The sequence below is a fragment of the Staurois parvus genome, unplaced genomic scaffold, assembly GCF_062004578.1.
Source record: "Staurois parvus isolate SC_StPar_1 unplaced genomic scaffold, SC_StPar_1.0 ptg000594l, whole genome shotgun sequence".
Lineage (NCBI taxonomy): Eukaryota > Metazoa > Chordata > Amphibia > Anura > Ranidae > Staurois > Staurois parvus.
Genome location: NW_028318390.1, coordinates 15,001 through 40,871, shown reverse-complemented (window position 1 = coordinate 40,871; position 25,871 = coordinate 15,001). Strand labels below are relative to the sequence as shown.

At 40.8% G+C, this 25,871-nt stretch overlaps 1 protein-coding gene across 1 annotated transcript in view; it reads left to right on the top strand.

Moving 5' to 3' along the window:
- CENPT (centromere protein T) overlaps window positions 1-25,871 on the top strand; it is a gene marked incomplete at its 3' end in the record, with an annotated part of 281,323 nt that overhangs the window by 254,516 nt on the left and 936 nt on the right. Inside the window, exon 11 of the mRNA XM_089692549.1 lies at window positions 2,015-2,179. Within this exon, the coding sequence (XP_089548675.1) occupies window positions 2,015-2,179 (165 nt within the window). The remainder of the gene's footprint in view (window positions 1-2,014; window positions 2,180-25,871) is intronic.

The following is a 25,871-nucleotide window of genomic DNA, read 5'->3' as shown; positions in this document are numbered from 1 at the left end:
ATGGGCACCGCTGCAGGAGCCCCTACTAGCACACGAATGAGAAACCTCAAGAATAACCATTTGGGACTCCTAAAAGTAGCCATCACATTGGCATACAAAATTATGTAGGACACACTCTGCTTTCACAGCACATACAGCATTCTCTAGATTCATATTGATTGGAGTTTGAAGCAGGCTCCATTTGTTTGCCAGAATTCTGAAGGGGCATTCCACCATGCTATGTTCCCTGGTAAGGCGGTAGTTGAACACCCTCTTCTCTACTATAAGGTTGCCCTTGGAGTACGGTCTTAGTAGGTGTTCACCCAATACAAAGTCTTCATCTGCTATGAAAACATAGGGTAAGGGAGGATCATCAGTCCCTGGCAGGGCACAGCTATGAGGAAGGTCAAGTTCATTTTCAGTGACTGAAAATATTTGAATATGAGCTGCTCCCATATGATCCGATGTCTATGTAGGTGAACCAATAGTTAGCATCAGCGATTGCGAACAACACAAATGAAAAATATTTTTTATTAAAAAAAATCTGCTTCCACTGGGACTGGTTTGATGACCCGTATATATGCTTTCCATCGATAGCTCCCACCCAACTAGGGAAGTTACATCGCTCCCAGAACACATTGGCTGTGTTGACCCAGTCTTTTAGGTTTTTTAATGACGATAAGCTTTAGCACATTCCAAAGGACTCTGCATGTGTCATGGACAATGTAACCTACAGTCGATCTCCCAATCATGAATTCATAATGCATACTTGCAAATGAATGATCTGTGGCCAAATACCTGAAACAAAAAAAATAAATCTAATATTGGCTTTAGGTTTTGCAATGGGAGATTTTGCAGAGGAAGAAGAGAAGAGGGTTAACATATACCTATATCTCAAAGGAGTAATAGGTTACTATGTGAGTGTCCAAATAAATGCATGAAATATATAAACAGGTGTAGTTCTTTTGTAAACTTACCTCCGTGTGAAGTCTTTCGATGGGAGGAACACTCATTCTGTAGTTTGTGGTCATTCGCTGTAGCTGGTTAGAGGCCATACCCAGCAATTCATCAAAACTGTAAAGACAGATATGCGGCCATTATGTCACCAGGGATTAGTAAATCAATCGCATAACGAGCAACAATGACTACTTCAAATTAAAGTCAAAATACACAGGGGATCAAGAGGAACTTAATGAACGTTAAAAATATGAACATTGCTGTGTGTTTGTGGAACAGATGCAACTAACATGCCTTGTGGGTTGGATGGATACGTGTACACACAGTACATTTACCAGAAAAAAAAATGCATCTACATGTTAAGAATGAGCACACAAACTCACCTTGTTCCTGACATGCGTGTGTAATTGAAGAATTTTTCAGGATATGCACGAATGTCTTCGTAAATGACCCAGAACGGTCCTCTTGTTTGACCATTGGCAATGACTGGATGGATCCAGTACCTACGCCTTTAACTCATTATTCTCTTACATTCCTCCTCTTCTTCATCTAATAGTACAGCAACAGCAGCCGTAACCACTGCTGCTGCAACTTACTGCATAACAAACATGGCTAGTTAGCACAGGATGGTTATAAGGAAGGAAATTGGGCTGAGAAGGAACAGAAATTCCAACACACTCTGCCCTATTTTTGATTGGACAGGGCCAAGTACAAGTACATTAAATCGCAGCAGATCAGTGCAAATCTTAAAGTCTTTTTAAATTGTGCACAAATTGCATGATTTTGAATTGCACACAGTGTGACCAAAGCATTAAGATGATGCATAGTTGTGTTCATTGTATTAATTTTTTATATAGATGACTGTCAAGGGTCTATTTATGTTTTCATGCAATATTCACATGATGTTTACTAAAGGCTCACACTTTTTTTTTTTTTTTTTTTTTTTTTTTAATCTTGTTTAAAAATTTTGGTGAATCTTGTGTGAAGAAATATAAATAGACCCCTAAGTCTTCACTTTGAGATTAAGCACAGTGCTCCTAAATTAATTATAATTTTTATGTATTTTTTTTTTGTTTAGGATTCCTCCTAATAAGCTTGTCGCTGGTAAAAAAGTCCATCGGAAATCTGCCTTGAAGACAAAAAAAGATGGGTCAGCATTTACGGGCAGCCTTGTAAAGCAGTTATTTAGTCTTCATGCCAGAATGCAGCTGTCTAAGGACACTTCCACTGATGTTGAAAAATGGTAAGCATTAGTTTTTTTTTTTTTTTTTTTAATCATATCAAGCTCAGAAATAACATGACTTTTTGTTTTCCATGTTGAATGATGTCAGAGCTGACACAAGTTTAAAGAATAAGTTCACTTTTTAAGAAAAAACAATAAATGCACATTTATTATTTTTTCCCCTGCAGGGGATCATGGGTGCATTGTCAGGCTCCTGAAGACCCATCCTCTAGCTTTTCACCTATAGCTTTGTACAGGCTTTCTGTTAGAAAGCTGGAGGACTTGTGAATGGACTATGAGTGCGCTGATCAGTGTGCTCTTAGTTCATTAAGAACAACAAGCTATTTGCCATTGAAACAAACAGGACTTGTAGTTCATTCACAGATCACTGTAAATGAATGACATGGCTATGTAAGCAGAGCAAGCCCCCCACAGTTATACCGTTTTTAAATGTGACATCAGCCATTGAGTAGAACTCGCACGCTAAATATGGGTGTAAAATGTTCCAAAAATGTTGCTTATAATTTCTTTCCTGGTTTTTTCCTTCCTACTAATCAACATGAAAATGAAAAGTAAAACCTTTCTGTTTTATATTACATCCCTTATTTTAGACACCGTGATTATATCTCTAGGTCTCTGTTTTTCCCCTAGCAATGCTGGCAAATCATGTCTGGTGAGAGCAGTGATAAGGATGCTGTACATAGCTTCTTGACCACATCAAAGGACTATGCCTCAGTATTCCTTTCAAAAGACCTCAGCTCTGATGCAAGCAGTGAAGATGTTATGCAAATAATGAATGGACATCCCTTTGGGGGAGTGGGCATTCCTTGCATTTTGTTACATTTATATGCAAACCACTCTTGGTAACACCCACATATGCTAAGCCTCCAGGATTGAAAGAGCTAAAATCATCAACATCATTCAGGGTTGATATAGCTCAAGAATGAACAAATAAAATGGGTAAAGAAGGTAGTGTAGAATGTAGAAGATTCCAGAGAACTGGCTTGTGCTTTGAAAATGTAATTTGAGTCTATTGAATCTACAGTATATACGTGGCAGTTTTACAGCAGAGAGGAAAGTGCTAGATTGTTTACATTTCAAGGATTTATACCATTTTGATCTTTTTTTGCAAAGAAGCAAATTAACATATGACATATCCCTCATTAATACAAGCCATATCCATGTATGTGACTCTCTAGACATTCAAAACTCTTTGAATTTCAAGAAAAAAAGTGTCATTATTCTGCCATAACAAGCTGACTTGAAGCACGATACCCCAGAGTCTCCCAGAATTTGGTTAGAAAAAACTAATGTTGACCTTATGTTGTGAGTGCATGGACTATAAACAACCACTACTATTGCTGTGAATTATTTATTGTTCAAACTCAGAATTAATTTATGAAACAAATATGAAAACGAAACAAACATAACAGGCTTCAAACCAATGGTGGTGTGTTTAATATCAATTCAGTATTAAATTTACACAAATACATTTAAAAAATGTTCGTTCATATTACAAACACATTTCCCATACAAAGGAAACTTCCAATAAAAACAGAATAGCCATTTTATTTAACCCTGTTTCAGTTAATAGATCGGCTTAATCTGAATGTGCATAAATGTCCCCAGCTATGTACTCCTCTTAAGTACACCTATAAGCCAATCCTCTTACTTTCACCTGCACAAGTCCTAAAGAAAAAAAAATATTCTCAAAAGAAAAACAATTGTTTAATATAAACATGAAATAGTAGATATGAAATCAGTTATACATAATATGTATAGCCAAAGCTAAATTGCAACCAATGTGTTTAAACCTGTGAAGGGTGAGGAAAGAAGGAGCTACTGTTATATCAAATCAACATACAGATAATTATTTTATTCTGAGAATAAATAATTTCTAAATTAGAACATTAAACACATTATTATTCCTTTCTGTGTTCTTCTGCACATTATGCTAAACCATGAAATAACAAAAGAAGGGTTATGTATTCATTAAGGTAAAAGGCTGACACCACCTTAGGGAGAAAGGAGGGTTTTAGGCATAAGACTGCTTTGTCTTGGTAAAGACAGAAAGACCAACTAAGACGTGTCTGACAGACCTGATCACCTCCAAAAAGGCTACTTTGCAGGAGAGATCATCCAAAATGAGGTTCCTGATGGGCTCAAAGGGTGATTTCTGCAGGGTGGAGAGAACGATACTAAAGTAACAAGGAAGCACAGGGTGCTGTGAGGGTGGTTTGGTCTGAGAAACACGTTCACTTTATTCAATCTTTACAAGTCTGTCTTACTTGTTTCCATCATAACTACCTTTCCAATTTGTTAATTGAATGACAAATGGTAAATAATCTTGACTGTAGGGTTTTAGTGCTACCTCCAGGACTAGAACACTAGGCATTAAAACAAAGTGCTGCCTAGTGATAGTCCCTGCTGGTGGTCAAGACCCCAATTTGCTATAGGAAGCTCAGTCTTTTGCCTAGTATCTAGAAATAAGGTTCTAGCTCTTTGCTTCATTCTTTCTTTCCTTTTTGTTTTTTCATTCAGACTTTTCAGTCAATAGCTGAGCTCCCAGGTTACCCCAACCCATTGTATATGCCGACTCTATGGTATACTCGCAACACAAGCAGACCTAAACCTAAAGTGCCACTATACCTAAATGGGAGAGTTGGGGGGTGAACCTGCAAGAGAGGCAATCTGATCCTAAGATGGCTGAAACCAGTTTTACCGTGTTGGCAAGAGGCTATGTAATGCCAATAAGAACCCATAGACTTAAACCAGAAAAGTTATCTTTGTGTTGGGGGTAATGTAATTCTCAAGGACTATTTGGACACAGCTTTTAGGCAGGTGTGAAGAAATGCTGCAAAGTAAGAATGCTTTCAAAAATGTGTTTTTAATTCTTTGTTTTTATCAATTTTCAAAATGCAAAGTGCTGACCATTAGACTGAGGTTGAAAAGCAGAGGACAGATTGTTACCCCCAAAGCTGAGCAAAACCTTGTCCAAAATTTTAAAGTGAGCTGTACTCCCCTGTCAGACACCTCATCATCAGGAATTCCATGTATTTTAAAAACCTCTCAAACCATTACCTCTGCAGTTTGTTCAGCAGAAGCTACCACCTTAACTGGTATAAAATGAGCCATGTTGGTGAGACGGTTGACAACTACCAGAATAGTGGTCAACCCTTTTGAGGGGGGGGGGGGAGATCAACCAGGAAGTCCATAGAAATTGACCCCCATGGTCTTGATGGAACAGACAGTGGTTGGAGTATTTGATTTATTTGATTTAATTTTCATATTGTCTTTGGGAACTTATGTGGTTTATTACAAAAAGGTATATTTATTATTTTGTACTTTCTAGGGAGAAAGTGTGACTTTTTGGTGGGAGTTAAGTTTAAGGAGGTTATTTATTTGAGTGGTTCGAGTAGCCCCAGAGGAGAAGATTGGGGTGTCTTATTGCGAGCACAGGTCAGACACGTGGCCACATAACTCTTGATATCTTCCTTGTGTCCAGACCATCAAAAAGATTGTGATGAAAAGTTCTTCTGTCTTGGAAGCCCCAAAATGACCAGCAAGTTTAGAGTTGTGAACCAACCTCAAGGCTTCTACCAAACTAATTTGGGTACATAGAGGTGGTGCTCTTGAGTTCAAAACCTGTTTATGTACTCAAGGTTAATGTCCTTAGGAGGATGATTGAGAAGTGGGTCATTCTCATACCCCTCCTTGAGAAGATTCAAAAATGTCTTAGAACTTGTAGCTCCTAGAAAGTTCTTTTGAGGCAGGATTGTACATTTAGAGTTGTTTTCCTGGAAACGCCCAGACAACATCCGCAATAAGGCATCAGCTTTACCATTCCTTGACCCGGCTCGGTACGAAATAACAAAATTGAACCTGGACAAGAATACGGTCCAACATGCTTGTCTAGATGACAACCTTTTAGAAGAACGATTAACCACTTGCCTACTGGGCGCTTTTAACCCTCTTCCTGCTCAGACCAATTTTCAGCGCGCTCATACTTTGAATGACAATTGCACGGTCATGCAACACTGTACCCGAACTAAATTTTTTTTTTTTCATAATTTTTTTGTAGACAAATAGAGCTTTCTTTTAGTGGTATTTGACCACCACTGGGGTTTTTATTTATTGCTAAACAAACTAAAGACCAAAAATTTTGAAGAAAAAAAAAAAAGCTTTTCTTAGTTTCTGTTATAAAGTTTTGTAAATAAGTAATTTTTCTCCTTCACTGATGGGCACTGTTAGGTAGCACTGATGGGCACTGTAAGGCAGCACTGATGGGACTGTACTGTTAGGCGGCACTGATGGGGCTGCACTGTTAGGCAGCACTGGGCAGCACTGATGGGCACAGTTAGGCGGCATTGGTCGATGGAACTGATGGGCACTGTTAGGCGGCACTGATGGGCACTGTGAAGCCACACTGATGGGTGGAACTGATGGGCACTGATAGGTGGAACGTGTGTACACTTATGAGCATTGTTAGCGTGCACTGATGGGCACTGTTGGGTATTTCTCCATGAAGAATAAAGCTGCCCAGCAGGAGAGGTTGAATATCTGATAAAACCCTTCTCTAAATTGTCATCAAGCTAATCCCTGAGCACCTTCAGTTCTGGTTCTGATGGAGGTCAAAGGGTATTTCTGCTCCTGGAAGCAATTCAATGGGACAATCATATGGGCGATGAGGAGGCAGCTTTTTATCACAAATGTCCCAGAATTCAAGATATTGTGGAGGCAGCTTGTCGTATGATTACGTAGTTTACCATAACTGCCAATAAATCCTTGCTTGCAGGAGGGCTTATTTTGATAAGTTTCTTCGCAGTGGTGAGATGTAACATTTATAGACCGTGCCTTCCAGTTGATGGAGGGATTATGGATAGAGAACCAAGGAATGCCCAGGGTGATAGGGAATTTGGGTGATATGATCAGCTGAAAGCTGATAATCTCCCGATGGCCAGCCTCAATTTGGAGTTCAAGCAGGATGGTCTCATGGGTCACAGGTCCTGAAGACAGAGGCGAGCCAGCCACAGTTTCCATATCAATAGGATTTCTTATTTGAATGTTATTATTTTGGGCAAATTCAATATCCATAAAGCTTCCTCTTGCTCCAGAGTCCAGCATCTCAGAACAAGGGATTTCACTGCTTTCAATGATAAGCTTTATAGGGATGACAAAATGGGATGATAAAGAATTAACTTTATTTGCTTCCTGAATCAAAGGAGAGACAAGCTGAGAAATTGAGTTTATTTGTTCGGACACTGTAATATCAGTTGCGCAATTGTTCTTTTAAATTTATTGGGACAATTAACTGCATAATGTCCAGATTCTCCACAATAAAGACATATAAATTCTCTGAAGGTCATCTTTCCTTCTGCTGTGTAGAAATATATCTTTTAATAGCATCCACCTGCATAGGTTCAGGAGTCTCTGAATCTGGAAGAACTCTTGGTCCCTTAGAAGCAAAGTGACTGGTAGAAAACGCTAGCCACCATTACTACCTAGAGTTCCCAATCTCTCCTTTCAGTAAGTCTCTCTTTCTCTCTCTCTCTGATCAATTCGAATACATAATTTAATAAAAGCCTCGAGATCATCTGGATTTTCTACTCTGACAAGCTCATCTTTTACTTGTTCAGAGAGTCCTTGATGAAACTAATTTTTTTGTGCTGTTGGATTCCAAGTGGTATCTGAAATCCCACGACGGAATCCTGCTGTGTATTCTGCAACAGGGCACCTACCCTGCCGTAAATTCTGCAACTTTGTTTCGGCAGTAGGATCATCGAAAACTTGATTCATAGCAGCCACAAAAGAATTTAAATTATCCAGGATGGGCTTGTATTGCTCCACATAAGGGGGGGCCTAGGCTAAGCTTGCTCAGTCAGGAGGTTGATCATAAACAGCACCTTTTCCCTGTCAGAAATAAATGCATCTAAAACTATATGCGACATTAGGGAAACCTCTGTAATGGCAACAGTCTCCATTAAACCTCAGTGGTAGGGGCATACGTGCGTTAGTATCTACTGCAGCAGTATCTCGAGAACGCAAGTCCCACAATTGTCCATGCAGATCAAGGATATCCTCTTCTAGCCCTTTAACTTCAATTTGTAAATCAGAAAACTTTTCCTGGTAGTTAACACCAAAGGCCTGCAACTCCATAATTTGCGCCCTCAGAGGAGCAACAGCAGCTGCTACAATGGCTTTTATGTTGTGGGCCAGATTATTCTGTCACGGTTTGGAGTCAGGCCAGTACTATAGCAGTGAAGCAGCTCTCACCGACAAGTGGAACAGGTATACAAGCAGGTCACCCTGGTGGATGACACGGGTTTACTTGAGGGGCGGGGTCTAAGTACTAACCGGTATGCACCAGAGCTACTGATTGAGATGGGTTTAGCTGCATGTTAGCACCAGGTCGTGGTCCTCAGGATCGTCCCACCAGGAGGTTAACAAACCGGGGTCCAGTAGCGGATAAGCAGGTAGGGATCAAGCAGAAGCGTAGTCAATAAACAAGCCAAAGGTCCTTAACGAATGGTTGCTGGTTGGGATTAAGCTGAAGCGTAGTTGAGGAACAAGCCAAAGGTTAGTAATGAATGGGAGCGAAGATCTGAACAGCAGCAGGAGAGACCAGAGCAAGATATTGGCTGGGGAGAGCACAATAATCTGGCAAACAGGAAGTACAGACTTGGCTTAAAACAGGAGGTTCTTGGGAGGAGAAAAGAATTCAAGGTTCAAGACAATGTGTTCAAGGCAGGATCATCCAAGGAATTGTTCAGGGAACTGTCCAGCATTCTAGGTGGAGCAAAAAATGCATGCCTGACAACATCGGGGCATGCTCCTAATGAGGCGACGGATAGTGTCTTAGGGTATTTCTTCCCAGATCTGGACCTGGACAGTCTGAGATGCAACCTGGAGGCGTCGAATGGACTGAAATATGATATCCCAGAGGCGAGCATGGGGGCCATTCAGTGGTATCGATTTCTTTATCCGGCAGGAGCTGCCTCCATACTCTCGCCACATGAGGCCGGGCATTGTTGTGCACCAGGAGGCACCCAGGACCCACTGTACCAGCGCAGGGTCTGACAATGGGTCCAAGGATTTCATCCCGATACCTAATGGCAGTCAGGGTGCCATTGTCTAGCCTTTAGATGTCTGTGAATCCCTCCATGGATATGCCTCCCCGACCATCACTGACCCACCACTAAAACGGTCATTCACGCTGCACTGTTTTCTATTTACTTTGGTATTGAGATTTTTTTCACTTTCTTTTTGTGCCAGCTGCTTCCATCTCTGTAGTGCTTGCTGTTTATCTTCGAATTTGAATATCAAAACAGTCACGCTGAATGATGTCACAGGCAGCATAACGTTCTTCACTCCTTCTCCAGACCCTTTTACTTCTGTCACATGCTCAGGGTGAACCTGCTCTCATCTGTGAAAAGCACAGGGTGCCAGTGGCAGACCTTCCAATTCTGGTGTTAAATGGCAAATGCCAATCGAACTCTGTGGTGCCGGGCAGTGAGCACATGACCCACTAGAGGATGTCAGGCCCTCAGGCCACCCTTTATGAAGTATGTTTGTTTGGTCAGAGACATGCACAGAAGTGGCCTGCTGGAGGTCATTTTGTAGGGCTGTGGCAGTGCTCATCCTATTCCTCCTTGCACAAAGGAGCAGATACTGGTCCTGCTGATGGGTTAAGGACCTTCTACGGCCCTGTCCAGCTCTCTTAGAGTACCTGCTTGTCACCTGGAATCTCCTCCATGCTCTTGAGATTGTGCTGGGAGATACAGCAAACCTTCTGGCAATGGCACATATTGATGTGCCATCCTGGAGGATTTGGATTGCCTGTGCAACCTCTGTAGGGTCCAGTTATTACCTTATGCTACCAGTAGTGACACTGACCCTAGCCAAATGCAAAACTAGTGAAAAACAGTCAGAAAAGATGAGTACGGAAAAAAATGTCAGTGGCCTCTACCTGTAAAACCATTCCTGTTTTGGGGGTCGTCTCGTTGCCCATCTAGTGCACCTGTTAATCAGTTTCAGTTGCTTTGGTATTAAATTAACAACCCCCTCTGCTACTTGACTGACCAAATCAATATCCCAGGAGTTTAATTTACTCGATGCTATACTTTTTTGAGCAGTGTAGATTTGATTTTGGTTTTCTCTTTAGTTCATTTATTTTCCATTTTGTTAATTGGCCCTGATTATGCATTTACCTACTCTTTCAATAATTCCTATTCCGAAATTGATATTACTTTAATAATAGTTATTGCACATATTCTAGATATAGGTTAGATTTTTTTTAAATGTTCCCACTCAGAATTTCATAACTTATTCTAGGCTTTTTGCTCCTCCATATAAATCTTGTTAAAAAATGTTTAATTATTCTAAAATATCCCGCTGGTAATTTGGTATCATTTCAAATTTATACAAAATTTTTGTTACAATTACCATTTTTATCATGTTTATACGTCCCATACATGACAAAACTCCCCACCCTAATTTCCTTAGTTCATCCTTGATCTCATTTAATAAAGGGATATAATTTGATCTATATAGATTCTTTGAAGATGCAGTTAATTTTATTCCTAGATATTTTAATACTCTCTCCAAAGGAAGGGGAATTTATCAAGGTCCTTTCCTCAGGGCTTGTGCTGCTCCATGTGCTGGCATCCATCTTAGGTCTGCAAAGCATTGTGGGATTCTTTATGCTTTCAGCCCTCTGCGGCTCCTCCCAGGAGGTGGCAGCTTATCACATTCTGCTGTTTGCAGCGGTCCATTGCATTCGTGTACTGTCTGTTGCACAGCAGCAAGCTCCTGTTCAGTTAACTCTTTGCTCTCCTGCATACCGACTCGGCTTTGACTAAGACTCCTCCTGGCTTCTGACCCCGACTCTGGCGACCATTCTTCCTGGCTTCTGACCCCGGCTTTGGCTACGATTCCTGCTGGTTCTCGACTTGATTATTCTGGAAGACAACCTCGGCAGGAGAACTTCTGTCCTACCAAGTCATCTGCTGTTGCTGTCGGACTTGCATAGACTCTTGCCTTGTTTCTGTGTAAATAAGCCTACCTTTAATTGCACCTCCTTGTGTGTCTGGCTCCTCGCTCCCTGACAGAATTCCTCTTGTAAGATTTTTTCTCTCTATTTGGAAGATTTATGTTTAATATCTCTGTTTTTGTTGGGTTGATTTTTAAGTTTGACATCTCACCATATTCTTTCAGTAATTTTATTAAATTTGGCAATGTTATCCTTGGGTTTCCCACATAGAACAGCATGTCATCTGCATAAGCTGCCACCTTGTGCTCTGTTTCTCCTATCCATATTCCTTTTATATCTGTGTTGTTCCTTACTGTGGCTAATAGATTCCAGTGATAAGACCTATAACAATGAAGACAGAGGACATCCCTGTCTGGTTCCGTTTTGCATCCTGAAATACTCTTGTTAAAGTTTTTTTAATTATTCTAAAATACCCCTCTGGTAATTTGATTGGTATCGTTTGAAATTTGTATAAGATTTTTGGAACAATTATCATTTTTTATCAGGTTTATCCGTCCCACCCATGACTGAAATCCCCATCCTAGTTTCTTTATTTCATCCTTAATCTCGTTTAATAATGGAATATAATCTTTTCTGTATAAGTTCTTTAGAGATACAGTTAATTTTATACCAAGATATTTTAATTCTCTTTCTCTCCAAACAAAGGGGAATTCCTCCTGTAACTTTTTTTTTTTCTCTGTCTGTAAAAGGTTTATATTCAAAATCACTGTTTTAGTTGGATTAATTTTTAAATTTGACACCTCGCCATATTCTTTAAAAGATTTAATTAAACTTGGCAATGTTATCCTTGGGTTTCCTACATAAAACAACATGTCTTCTGCATAAGCTGCCACCTTATGCTCCGTTTCTCCTACCCAAATTTCTTTTATATCTATATTATTCCTGATGGTAGCCAAGAGCGATTCCAGAGATAAGACATATAGCAGTGGAGACAGAGGGCATCCCTGTCTAGTTCCATTCTGCATCCCGATGTATTCTGATAACTCCCCATTAACCATGATTGCTGCCGAAGGTTGACTGTATAGGTTCCTTATCTTTTCTCTCATTCTAGGTCCCATTCCCAGCACTTCGAAAGTATCTAGCATAAATCCCCAATTTACTCTATCAAATGCCTTTTCGGCATCTATCAAAAGAACCACCACAGGAGTTTTCTCCTTCCCACTTTTTTGTATAAGAAACAATGATCTTAATCCGTTGTCTCTACTCTCCCTCCCTGGGACAAACCCTACTTGATCTATCTGTATCCATTCTGGCATTAGGTCTTTCAGTCAAAACTTTTGCATATAGTTTAGTATCTGTATTTAATAAGGAAATCGGTCTATAACTTGAACAGTGAGTGTCATCTTTGCCTTCCTTATGTATGAGTATGACATGAGCTTGTAGGGATTCCCTTCTCATTTCCATCTCTCCTCCTAAAGCATTCATATATGTCCTCAATTTGGGTAGTAAAATTTCTTCATATTTTTTATAGTATCTCACTGTATATCCATCGAGTCCTGGACTTTTCCCAGCAGCAGTACATTTTAATGCTATATGTATTTCTTCCTGAGTTATTGGTATTTCAAGGGATTTTATTTGTTCTTCACTTAATTTCGGCAATCCCGCCTTTTTTATGTATGCCTGTCTTCTTTCTGTTTTTCTTACTTCCTCCTCTTCTATGGTACCATGAAGTTCAATATTTTATAGCTTATTATAGTATTCTTTAAACACTTTTATTATATATTTAGTTGAGTACACTAATTCTCCTTTATTATCTCTTATTTTCTCTATATAATTCCTAGATTTTTTTCTTCCTCTGAGCCCTCATTAAATACTTTCCTGGTCTGGCCCCCCATCTATACCTCTCAATTGTCATTTTGTTGTACACTCTCTCTCCTCTTGTCTTCTTCCAGGAACTTATTTAATTCTTCTCTTTTATATATTATCTTCTGCATAATCTCTTTTGTTACTCTATTTTTATGTATCTGCTCTAGATCAGAGTTCATCCAAAAGTGTGTTTATTTTATCTCTTCTTTCCCTCTTCTTTTTTGCTCCTTTCGCCATTAGGATTCCTCTAATATAGGCCTTATGAGCTTCCCACACCATGGCTACCGTCACTTCCTCAAATTAATTTTCCTAAAGAAATTGCTCAGTTTCCTTCTTCGCCTTCTAATCCGTCTTCCGATTCTGTAGAAGTGTCTAATTTAGCCTCCATATTTTTGCCTCCCCTCTGCTCATTTCCCCATAGTAATTACATTGTGACAGGAGCATGATCAGAAATGGATATGGCTTCAATATTTACTTTAACCAGAGACTCAATAAGTCTATGGTCCAACATTATGTAATCCAGTCTTGAATACATCTCATGTGCAGGAGAGTAAAACATATAGTCTCTGTCCTTCATATGCTTAATTCTCCATATATCCACAAGTTAGCATTTTTTTTTTTACTTTTTCGAAGACCTACTACTCTCTCTCTGCACCGGAGAGGCCACATCCATCTGTGGTTCCATACAAAAGTTGAAATCTCCTGCCACAATCAAATTACATTTTTTAAATATACCCCCGGTTTCTTATTTGGGCAGTAAATATTTGCTAATGTGCATTCTATTTCCTGCAGTCTTCCTTTCAAAAACAGGAATCTCCCTTCCGGATCTACCAATCTCTCCTCCAACCTAAACCTTTTGTTTTTCGCGAATCCTATTGCCACTCCCTTTGCATGTTTAATTGGGGAGTCTGCATAAAACCACTCGGGATAATATCTAGATTGTAGCTTCACATTATTTTCCTGTACTAAATGTGTTTCTTGTAGGAACACCACTGAAGAGAATCTGTGCTGAAGTTCTTTGAATATCCTAAATCTTTTCCCCGGACTATTTAAACCTTTAACATTATAAGTCACAAAGTGAATCTCTTCCATTCTTTTCTCACCTCCTCTCATCCTTCTTTTACCTTCTCCTTTCCCTCTCATCTCTTCCCCTTTGTTCTCTAAAGCTTCTCCAGACTAATTTACCCCTTGTTATCCTGCATAATCTCAGGCCGCCCACACCCAACCCCCATCCTTCCCAACCCCCCCACCCCTTTTAGGCCTTTAGTTTGCCTATGATGAATCATTTATGGTCAATATCCCACCTCTGATTCTATCTTAGAGTGACCATGTACACCTCATCAGTTTATGTGTCTCCTCCCTATCATGTCCCGCCATATTCTAATATCTCAAAAAAAAAAGAAAGGATAGTCTGGGGAAGATGAGGAGCAGGCAAAGAGGGAAAAAAAATAAAACCTCAATATTCCCCCTCTCCTCTTTCCTTCTCTGCCAAACCCCTCCACTCTTTTCCCATTTTAGGGGGCCCTCCATCTCTCCTTTTCCATGTCACTTGTCTCCCCTTCATCTTCCTCCCAACCTGGAATAACTATTTTCCGCAGTTCCAGTCTCTCACAAAAGTCTCTTAAATCTTCAGGAAACTTCAACCTTGTTGATTTACCATTTTTCCAACTGATTAAACAGGCTGGAAATCCCCATCTACAGTTGCAAGAAAAAGTATGTAAACATTCACAGTGCAGGGAGGAAAAAGTATGTGAGGCCCTAGCTTAATGACTTCTTCCAGAGATAATTGGAGCCAGGAGTGAGCCAACCTTGACTCCAATCAGTGTGATGATATTGGATGTGTTGCTGACAGCTGTCCTTCCCTTAAAAAACACACACTTGTTTTGGGTTTACTGGTTTCAAGAAGCACTGTCTGATGTGAACCATGCCTCGCAGAAAAGAGCTCTCAAGACCTACGATCAAGAATTGTTGACTTGCATGATGCTGGAAAGGGTTACAAAAGTATCTCCAAAAGCCTTGATGTTCATGTGTCCACGGTAAGACAGACTGTCTACAAATGGAGAAAGTTTAGTACTGTTGCTACTCTCCCTAGGTGTGGTCATCCTGTAAAAATGACTGCGAGAGCACAGCGCAGAATGCTGCATGAGGTAAAGAAGAATCCCAGAGTGTCAGCTAAAGACCTACAGAAATCTCTGGCACATGCTAACATTTTTGTTGACACATCTACAATAAGGAAATCATTAAACAAGAATGGAGTACATGGGAGGACACCACAGAGGAAGCCATTGCTGTCCAAAAAGAATATTGCAGCACGTTTGAAGTTTTCAAAAGAGCACCTGGATGTTCCACAGCACTACTGGCAAAATATACTGTGGACAGATGAAACCAAGATTGAGTTGTTTGGGAAGAACACACAACACTATGTGTGGAGAAAAAAAGGCACAGCACACCAACATCAAAACCTCATCCCCACTGTAAAACATGGCGGAGGGAGCATCATGGTTTGGGGCTGCTTTGCTGCCTCAGGGCCTGGATGGATTGTTGTCATTGATGGGAAAATGAATTCCAGAGTTTATCAAGACATTTTGCAGGAAAACGTACGACCATCTGTCCACCAACTGAAGCTCCGCAGAGGATGGGTGATGCAACAGGACAATGACCCAAAGCATACAAGTAATTCAACAAAACAATGGCTGCAACAGCACAGAATACGCCTTGTGGAGTGGTCCTGACCTCAACCCGATTGAAATGCTGTGGCATGACCTTAAGAGAGCGATTCACACCAGACATCCCAAGAATATTGCTACACTGAAACAGTTTTGTGAAGAGGAGTGGTCCAAAATTACTCCAGATCGTTGTGCAGGTCTGATCTGCAACTACAGTAAACGTTTGGTTGAGGTTATTGCTGCCAAAGGAGGGTCAACCAGTTAAGTCCAAAGGTTCACATACTTTTTCCTCCCTGCACTGTGAATGTTTACATGTTATGTGCAATTAAACCATGGCAACATCTAATGTTTGTGTAGTATTATGTTCAGCAGACTTCAGTGTTCTTCTATTGTGACTTAGATGACGTTCAAAGCACATTGTATGCCCAATTCATGCAAAACTCCACGTAAACCCAAGGGGTTCACATTCTTTTTCTTGCAACTGTATATCTATATCGAACGTTCTGCTTTCTCATTTGTTCTAGTAATGGCTTCAACATTCTTCTTGTTAATGTTTCTACTGTTAGATCTGCAAATATTTTTATATTTGTTTCACCATATGTTATTATTGCTCTTCCTTTTATCTTCTTCCAGATTTTGTCTTTGTCTTGATAGTAATGAAATTGTACAAGTACATCTGTAAGGGACCGCCCGGCGGTACTACTAGCACTCCACTGAATAGGCGTCCCCAGCGCACGGAGTCTAAGTCCCAGGGTGCTTGTTCACCAGGGCCCCTGATGGTGGCGATGGACTCTGAGCTCCCTGAGACCAGGTCGTGACTACTGGGTGCGCCCGTCAGTGGTAGTAGTATGCGCAAGGGGCTCCCACGGGGAAGAGTCTGATGTGAGGAGGTCAGAAGACCCCGCTGCAAGGGATGGATGGATGGATGAGCAAGGTCAGACGGGCCGGGTCGGTAACGGAGAGGACGGCAAGGTACAAGGCAGCGGGCATAGAATGGTCGGGTCACACGCCAGGTCAGCAACAGCAGGTCAAATCCAATAGGGGGCATTCAGGAGAGAGGTCAGGCAAAGCAAGGGTCAGAGCAGGAGAAAGCAGCAAGGTCAGGTACAATCCGGGTCAAAACTTACAAGGGGCACAGGATCACAGGTTCACAGGATGCAGGGAAGACCAGAAGGCACTGAATGACAGCTCAGGGCCATTTAAATATCCCGCCCTGCGCTGCCATTGGTGCCCAGCGGGCGGCCGCGGCTTCTACTGCGCATGCGCGAACTCGAACGCCGCGGCCGGCCCGGACCTAGTGCCCGTGTCCCTGCACAGGGCGGTGTACTGCGCCTGCGCCGGGACCATCGCGGCAGGGATCGAGGAGATCCCTGACAACATCTCTCTGGTTTCCCTTTCTTCCATCTTGCTGTTGGGATCTTCCAATTCTGTAAGCTCCATCAATTTTGAAGGGCTCTAGTGCAGATCTATCCATTACTCTATCCAGCATTTCCCTTATTGTTTCCATCAGATCTTCTCCTTGGGGAGTCTCTGGGAGACCATGTATTCTTAAGTTGCGCCTTCTGTCCCTATTTTCCTGATCTTCCAATTTTTTATAGCAGATTTCTTTGTTCTTTTCTCATTTCCATCATCCGTTTTTCTAATATTTGTATAGCTTGGGCATGTCTGTCTATTTTTTCTTCCGTCTCTTCCATTCTAGATAGTATCTGCCCCAAATCTTTATGAAGTTTCACTATTTCTTGTTTTATGGATTTTTCTAGTCCTTTAAACATCTCTGCTATTTCTTTTTTAGTGGGCCACTGTGTGCTCCTTTCTTGTTCTCCTCTGCTCTCCCGCACCTCCGTTTTTTTCCATGTCTCCATCTTCTGTGATTTGGCTAATATTAGACATTCCTAGGGATAGTCTAGAACACTCTCCATTATTATTTTCAGTCTCACCTCTTCCATTTATTCCTGATCGTCTCTCCGGTGTCCATTTTTCTTGCGAGGGTATAAATTTCTTAATTGAACTTGTTTGGGAGACGTTTGCCCCTCCCCCTTTTGTCGCTTTATTTTTCATATCCTTTTTCTTCTCTCCCCTCTTACCCCCTCCTTCCCTCCCTGTTAAATCCTAAGGGATTAACACTTAAATATTTAACTCCTCCAAAGAAATGTCCTTTGATCTTTTTTATCTTCTCCCCCTCTATCAGAGTCCACAACTCACTCAGCTTTTTTCTTCTTGATTTTTCCTCCCACCACTTCTTTGCTTAATAGTTTCTTTTTTACTGGGAACCTCCTACATGTACATTCCCCCTTTTAATTATTACACAGTTCCATTCATATTCCAATATAATTGTAACAATACAGTTCTGCCGTTCTCACTCACCCTCTTGACTCCTTTTTCTTCCTCGGTGGGTGAGGTGGCATCAGTGTTTTTTCCTGAGGGGTTGCAAAGTTCAGTGTTCCCTCATTCTTTAACAGGCACTTTCAGGGGCGGTTTCTGCCACGTTTCCTCATAGGGTCTCAGTCTCCCCCGCAGCCGTCCGATGCATGGCACTACTCCGACTGCAAGGGATCTCCACTATCCTCCAGCTCAGCTCCGTCTCTCCCCGCTGCCTGACTCCACACAGCAGAGCCCGTGGGGCACTCACTCCTCCAGGGCGGCTCGTCCCAGGTGAACTAAGGCAGGGATTCCTTGGGCATTCTTCCCTTCATACGGCGGGACCTTGCAGGCGTCTGGTGTCGGGAGATCTCACATTGATCTCCCGTTTGGCACCATGCTCAGGCTTTTCCAGTCGATTTTCAGATATATTCACCTTAGTTTCCTACAAACTAAATAATATACATATGTTTACCAAAGAAATATAGCGGAACACATTTTGGCATAAATTTATGAATTACAATTTATTTGCAAAATTTTATTACAGAAATGAAGAAAAACATGTTTTTTTTCCACAATTTTCAGTCTTTTTTTTAGCAATCACCCAGTGGTGATTAAATACCACCAAAATGAATCTCTAGTTGCGTGAACAAAATAATTAAAATTGAGTTTGGGTAGTGTTAAATGACTGCACAATTGTCATTCATAGTGTGACTTAGATTTATACTCACCTCAGAACTTTTTCTCCGAATAATTAAATCACAATCTGACCTATGGGGCCTTCCTACTAAATGGGGTGAACATAAGTTAGGTGCCTACGCTGATGATTTAATTTTCTTTCTGACATCCCCACTGATCATTTTACCCAATTTTCTGGCAGAATTGCGTAGCTATGGTGAGTTATCGAATTTCAAAATTAACCATTCTAAGTCAAAGGCTATGGAAAATGAGTCCAACCCCACCCTCAAGCTAAATATGTTCCCATTACCATTTTAAGTGGAGCAACTCTCACATTCGTTATTTGGGAATGCATTTCTCCAGTATTCTGTGTTTGGGTCTTTGGTTTTAATTTTTGGTCACTAATAAGAACATTAAAATTAGACTTCTAGTGCTGGTATAGGGAAGTTTTTACATGGTTCAGCCACAACAGCATTATTAAAATGAGTGTAATGGAGCATCTTCTATATTTACTTCAAGCACGTCCGGTTAAACTCCTGGCAGGGTTTCTAATGTACTTAAGAACTGGATTCCTAAAACTTATATGGATTGGAAAGGCAGTAAGATTGAAAAGATCATTCCTTTTCTCTTCCCAGGACAAAAAGAATCAGTTTCCCATACCCATTGATCAACTGGTGTACGTAATATTACATGAAATCTTGGAACAACCTCTAATTGAACCCTCCTCCTTCAGGGCTCCCCTTTTTTCCTGAGGGGTCCTTTCCAGCATCCAGGCGATCAAAGCGGTATCTCAATTCTCAGCTTTCTCACCTTTTTCTAGTCATATGATTCCTGTACTGATAGCAGGGGATTTTCCACATAGCAAGGAAGATCCACAATTTGACACCCTTATCCAGCAGGGGACTTTCTGGTTACTGCATGTCTCCTCCAGTAATCATTGTTTGATGAATCTGGGACTGGAGAACAAATCTTCAACTACTCTGTATTTTCTATGCCAGGCCCAATTGGAAGCTTACCTTTGCACTCTACTGATAGACTAAAAAAGTTGAAGAAACCATCCTCATTTGGACAAATTTGATAGAGCTGGGGCTCCCACAGGAACACCCTTTGATACAGCGTTGAGAGGCAGACTTGAAAACTGTCTCACAACGTCAAAAAAGAAGATAAATCTTCCATTGCATGCAAGTATTAGGAAAGGCTCTAAGCGTCTAACTAGATTGTATAGGACACCAGTGACTCATCACCGCATGTTCCCACAGACTTCTAATAAATGATGGTGCTGGTTTGAATCGGAGGGCACTCTGTTACACTTTTTTTTTTTTTTTTAATTCTCCCTTTCTCTCTTCCTTTTTCACCTTGTTTGATGAGGTCAACTTCAATATTTTTTTTTTTTTTTTAACATAAGCTGAGATAAGCTGCTTGGCAATCTCTCTGATCCGCAACCAACTGACAAGACTTACTGGCCAACATTGCCATCTAAGCTGTAAATGTGGATATTTTCGCACATGTACCTGAGCATTATTAGGAGCTATTCCCTTTTTATACCTGCCTCCTTGTGGAAATTAACCTCAGCTGTACATATACAATTTGTATAGGTGGTAATTTTTGGCGTCCCTTGTGCCATATATAATGTTTTACGGTCCATAAAATGTTCCTCTGTCCTATGGAGAAGTTGGCTACCAGAATGATCTAGGACACAAGTGTCAAACACAAGGCCCGCGGGCTGAATCCGGCCCCCCAGGCCATTTCATGTGGCCCTTGTCTCAGCAGTCAGCAGCAAAGGTGAGAATGGAACTCCTCTGTCAAATCCTGCACCTCTCAGCGCGGCTGCAGCACCCCCTCATCTCTGCCTACCCTGGTCTCAGCATTCAGCAGACTGGTAACTGACTCTGGTCCTCCTCCACTTTCTGCTTTCCAGCTCTGCCCACGAAGGGCGTGCATGCTGATGTTAAGGAGGGTGTGGAATTCTTGACATTTGATGTAATGGGGGGTGGGGTGCTCTGGACATCTAGTCCTACAGATACAACCAGCCCTTTGAGGGCAACCATAATGCTGATACGGCCCATGATGAAATGGAGTTTGACACCCCTGTTCTAGAAGATGATGGCCACATGTGCTCATGAAGAAGATAGTGTGTTCGAAACGCATTGAGCTTAAGTGTGGACCAGTTATTGTACAGCGCTGAGCAAACCCTTTGGCGCTATATAAACTCGTAGTAATAATAATAATAATAATAATAGTTATGTAACAAGAATTATGTACATGGAATATGTGTACCCTTTATTATTGTAACATATAGATATGGATCTTTAATAATACTCAAAAATAGTGCAGCGCTAACAAAAGAAACAATATATATAATCAATAATGCTGAAAATATACTGTGCCCCAATAAATGAATAATGTATCAATAAACGTGCATGTAGTGCCCAAAACAATGTGACCTCTAATCAGTGAAATTTGACTGCACAATTGTGAAAACACTCTTGTAGATATTATAGCAACTAGAATGCTATGACATGAACCCCTATACCCCTATATACAGGGGATATAACAACAGTGATTAGTGCCAAAGTGACCAACACAGCAAATCACATATAAACCATAAACACACATAATCTAAAAAAAAAAGTCTATAAATATTCAAAACATAAGTGCTTCAAACGACTGAAAACCATGCAACGTGCCAATGGTGACAATATCCGTGAAAGTGTCAGCACACTTTATTCACACTGGCTAAATTGCCTCCTCACCTCCTTTAGGCAACCCAATGGGCCACTTTGCTTTTAGGATCACTCCTGGATCCTACTCCAATCCTGGCTAGCAGTATTTCACCTGTAGTTCCTCCCCAGGTATAATAGGTAATACTCCAGGCCTCTCAGGATGGATATGTCTGCTAAATATAATTCTGACCCACGCCCATGGTGAGAAAGAAAGAAAGAAATCCTCCATAGTGTAGTAATTTCAATATAAATCTCCTTTAATTATTTAACAAATGCCCACTCACATTTCCAACAAGTTAAAACACTCCTATATCCTCATGCTTGGGTGTACTGCATAGGTTAGGGGTTTGTTTGGGCATTCCAAGATGGCGCCCAATGCCGGATGTGTGTTACCGCGCACCGGAAGCTGCGTCACGCTGTACCTACGCGTTACGTCACTTAACCTCATGACTTCCTCGGGGTATCGTTATTGGTGCGCAGTTTGTTCTATTTATAGGAAGCCTAATTAGCGGCGCTAAAGAAAAAGACTATCCGCGATGATGTACCCAAACACGGAGGCCATGTTTTTGTAGTCCAATAAGCGTCGGCCATATTCAAGAAGCTTGAATGGATATCTTATTATGTTATTGTTAGTAGATAAAAATGACTCTTACTATAAATAAGTAAAAAATCTATCTCCACTATCACCCTACTACCTCATCACCCTTATTCTTATTGAACCCCCTGTTCCAGGAAAAAACTTAAATAAAAAATGTATAAAAATGAATAAAAATAAAATTACAAATCTTTATTAATATAAATCAATATTATGGGCATCAAATTATAAATTTATAAAATTAAAATAAAAATTTAAGTTTATTAAAACATTTTTATTCCAATTCATCAAGACCCCTTTTGATGTCCAATTATCATCAGTAAATATTTTTTATGGCCAAATTGCATTCTTACTCTTTAAAAAAAAAAACGATTTATCACATACAAAGACATAAGCATTTCACTTGCCCATTCCCCCACTTGCCCATCCCCCCCCCCAGATCCTTATGTTTTCCTTCAAGTCTGAACAGGCAATCTGCATTTTACAATCCTTGCAAGGGTATATCATTGCACTTGGAAAGCCTTTTTTAGCCTCATCTCTAGAGATTTGGGTTTCTCTGGTATTGAGCTTTCTTCAGTCGGGTATTGATCACCATCTGGTAGTGCTGAGTACCATTAAGGGCCAGATATCAACTAGGATTTTGTTTCAAAGGTATTTGGCCTCCATTTCTGTAGACCGCACCATTATGCTCAAGTAGTCAATTTCCTCCACCCCAAACTCACTCATCCATGTCCTTATGGACCTTGCTTTGTGCCCTGGTGCGCAGTCATGTTGGAGCAGGAAAGGGCTATCCCCAAACTGTTCCGACAAAGTTGGGAGCATGAAATTGTCCAAAATATCTTGGTATGCTGATGCCATTCCCTTCACTGGAACGAAGGGGCCAAGCCCAACCCCTGAAAAAACAACCTCACACCATAATTCCCCCTCCACCAAACTTTACACTTGGCACAATGCAGTCAGACAAGTAGCATTTTCCTGGCGACCGCCAAACCCAAACATGGCCATCAGATTGCCAGACAGAGAAACGTGATTCATCACTCCAGAGAACACGTCTCCAGTGCTCTAGAGTCCAGTGGTGGCGTGCCTTACACCACTGCATCCGACGCTTTGCATTGCACTTTGTGATTTAAGGATTGGTGCAACTGCTCGGCCATGGAAACCCATTCCATGTAGCTCTCTATGCACTGCTGTGCTAATCTAAAGACCACATAAAGTTTGCAGGTCTTAAGCTATTGACTCTGCAGACAGTTCACGACTTCTGTGCATTGTGCGCTTCAGCATGCGCTGACCCTGCTCTGTTATTTTACGTGGCCTACTGCTTCGTTGTTGAGTTGCTGCTGTTCTCAGTTGCTTCCATTTTGTTATAATGCTACAAACGGTTGACCCTATTTAGTAGCAAGGAAATTTCACGGATGGACTTATTGCACAGGTAGCAACCTATCTCAGTACCACGCTTGAGTTCACTGAAGTCCTTTTAGAAATGTTTGTAGAAGCAGTCTGCATACCTAGGTGCTTGATTTTATACACCTGTGGCCATGGAAGTGATTGGAACACTTGAGTCCAATGATTTGGAGGGGTGTCCCAATATTTTTGGCAATATAGTGTACAGGTGAAACTCAAAAAATTAGAATATCGTGCAAAAGTTCATTTATTTCAGTAATTCAATTTAAAAGGTGAAACTAATATATGAGATAGATTCATTACATGCAAAGCAAGATAGATCAAGCCGTGATTTGTCATAATTGTGATGATTATGGCTTACAGCTCATGAAAACCCCAAATCCACAATCTCAGAAAATTAGAATATTGTGAAAAGGTGCAATATTCTAGGCTTAAAGTGTCCCACTCTAATCAGCTAATTAAGCCAGAACACCTGCAAAGGGTTTCTGAGCCTTTAAATGGTTTCTGTCTAGTTCAGTATGAATCACAATCATGGGAAAGACTGCTGACCTGACAGTTGTGCAGAAAACCATCATTGACACCCTCCATAAGGAGGGAAATCCTCAAAAAATAATTGCAAAAGAAGTTGGATGTTTCCAAAGTGCTGTTTCAAAGCACATTAATAGAAAGTTATGTGGAAGGGAAACGTGTGGAAGAAAAAGGTGCACAAGCAATAGGGATGACCACAGCCTGGAGAGGATTGTCAGGAAAAAGCCATTCAAAAGTGTTGGGGACTTTCACAAGGAGTGGACTGAGGCTGGACATGGCTTCAAATGTCGTATTCCTTTTGACAAGCCGCTCCTGAACAACAAATGTCGTCAGAAGCGTCTTTCCTGGGCTAAAGAAAAACAGACCTGGTCAATTGCTCAGTGGTCCAAAGTCCTCTTTTCTGATGAGAGCAACTTTTGCATCTCATTTGGAAACCAAGGACCCAGAGTATGGAGGAAGAATGGAGAGGCACACACTGCAAGATGCTTGAAGTCCAGTGTGAAGTTTCCACAGTCTGTGTTGATTTGGGGAGCCATGTCATCTGCTGGTGTTGGTCCACTGTGCTTCATTATGTCCAGGGTCAACGCAGCCGTCTACCAGGAGATTTTGGAGCACTTCATGCTTCCTTCCACAGACGAGCTTTATGGGGATGCTGACTTCATTTTCCAGCAGGACTTGGCACCTGCCCACACTGCCAAAAGCCCCAAAACCTGGTTCAATGACCATGGGATTACAATCATGACTGTGCTTGATTGGCCAGCAAACTCGCCTGACCTGAACCCCATAGAGAATCTATGGGGCATTGCCAAGAGAAAGATCAGTCATGAGACCGAACAATGCAGAAGAGCTGAAGGCCGCTATTGAAGCATCCTGGTCTTCCATAACACCTCAGCAGTGCCACAGGCTGATAGCTTCCATGCCACGCCGCATTGAGGCAGTAATTGCTGCAAAAGGGGCCCAAACCAAGTACTGAGTTACATATGCATTCTTATACTTTTCAGAGGTCCGATATTGTTCTATGTACAATCCTTGTTTTATTGATTGCATGTAATATTCTAATTTTCTGAGATTGTGGATTTGGATTTTTCATGTGCTGTAAGCCATAATCATCACAATTATGAAAAATTGCTTGAACTATCTTGCTTTGCATGTAATGAGTCTATCTCATATATTAGTTTCACCTTTTAAATTGCATTACTGAAATAAATGAACTTTTGCACGATATTCAAATTTTTCGAGTTTCACCTGTATATATAAACTGCTATATATATTTATTGTGTGATTATCTGTAATTACAGATCATACTAAAATTGCGGCAAAATGCACGACAAGCATCTTGGTGCCATTCGTTGTTAATGGCACTCCAAATGCGATTAGTGAACATGCGTTTTGCCGCATGTTTTTCCATGTGACAAATGTGCTACGTTAAGAGCCAAAACACGTGTTGAAAAAACACACAATGCTCTGTGCCTGAAAAGGTTAGTTTTGGCATATTTTGGTGCGTTATTTAAAAATGTTAATTTTGCAGCTTTTTTCAACACATGTTTTGGTGAGTTTTTGTTTTTCTTAAGTGCATTTTAGCATTTATGTGCATTTTGGCGCTTTTTAACACGCATTTTGGCTCATTTTTAACACCCCAATCAGACCTGTGCATTCCAAGACTCTTCAGAAACATGTTTTTGTGCTCATTCCAAAAAACGCCTGCAATTAATTGTTAATGACACCCCAAACCCAGCTAGCATGTTTTGCCAAAAATACACATAAAGTGGCAAAATGTGTTAAAAATCTCCAAAATACGTGTTAAAAGAAATTCCAAAATACGTGTATAAAACCACACCAAAATACCTGATAACAAAAACAGTGCCAAAATGCGCCTTATAAAAGCACCAAAACACATGCTTAAAAAGCA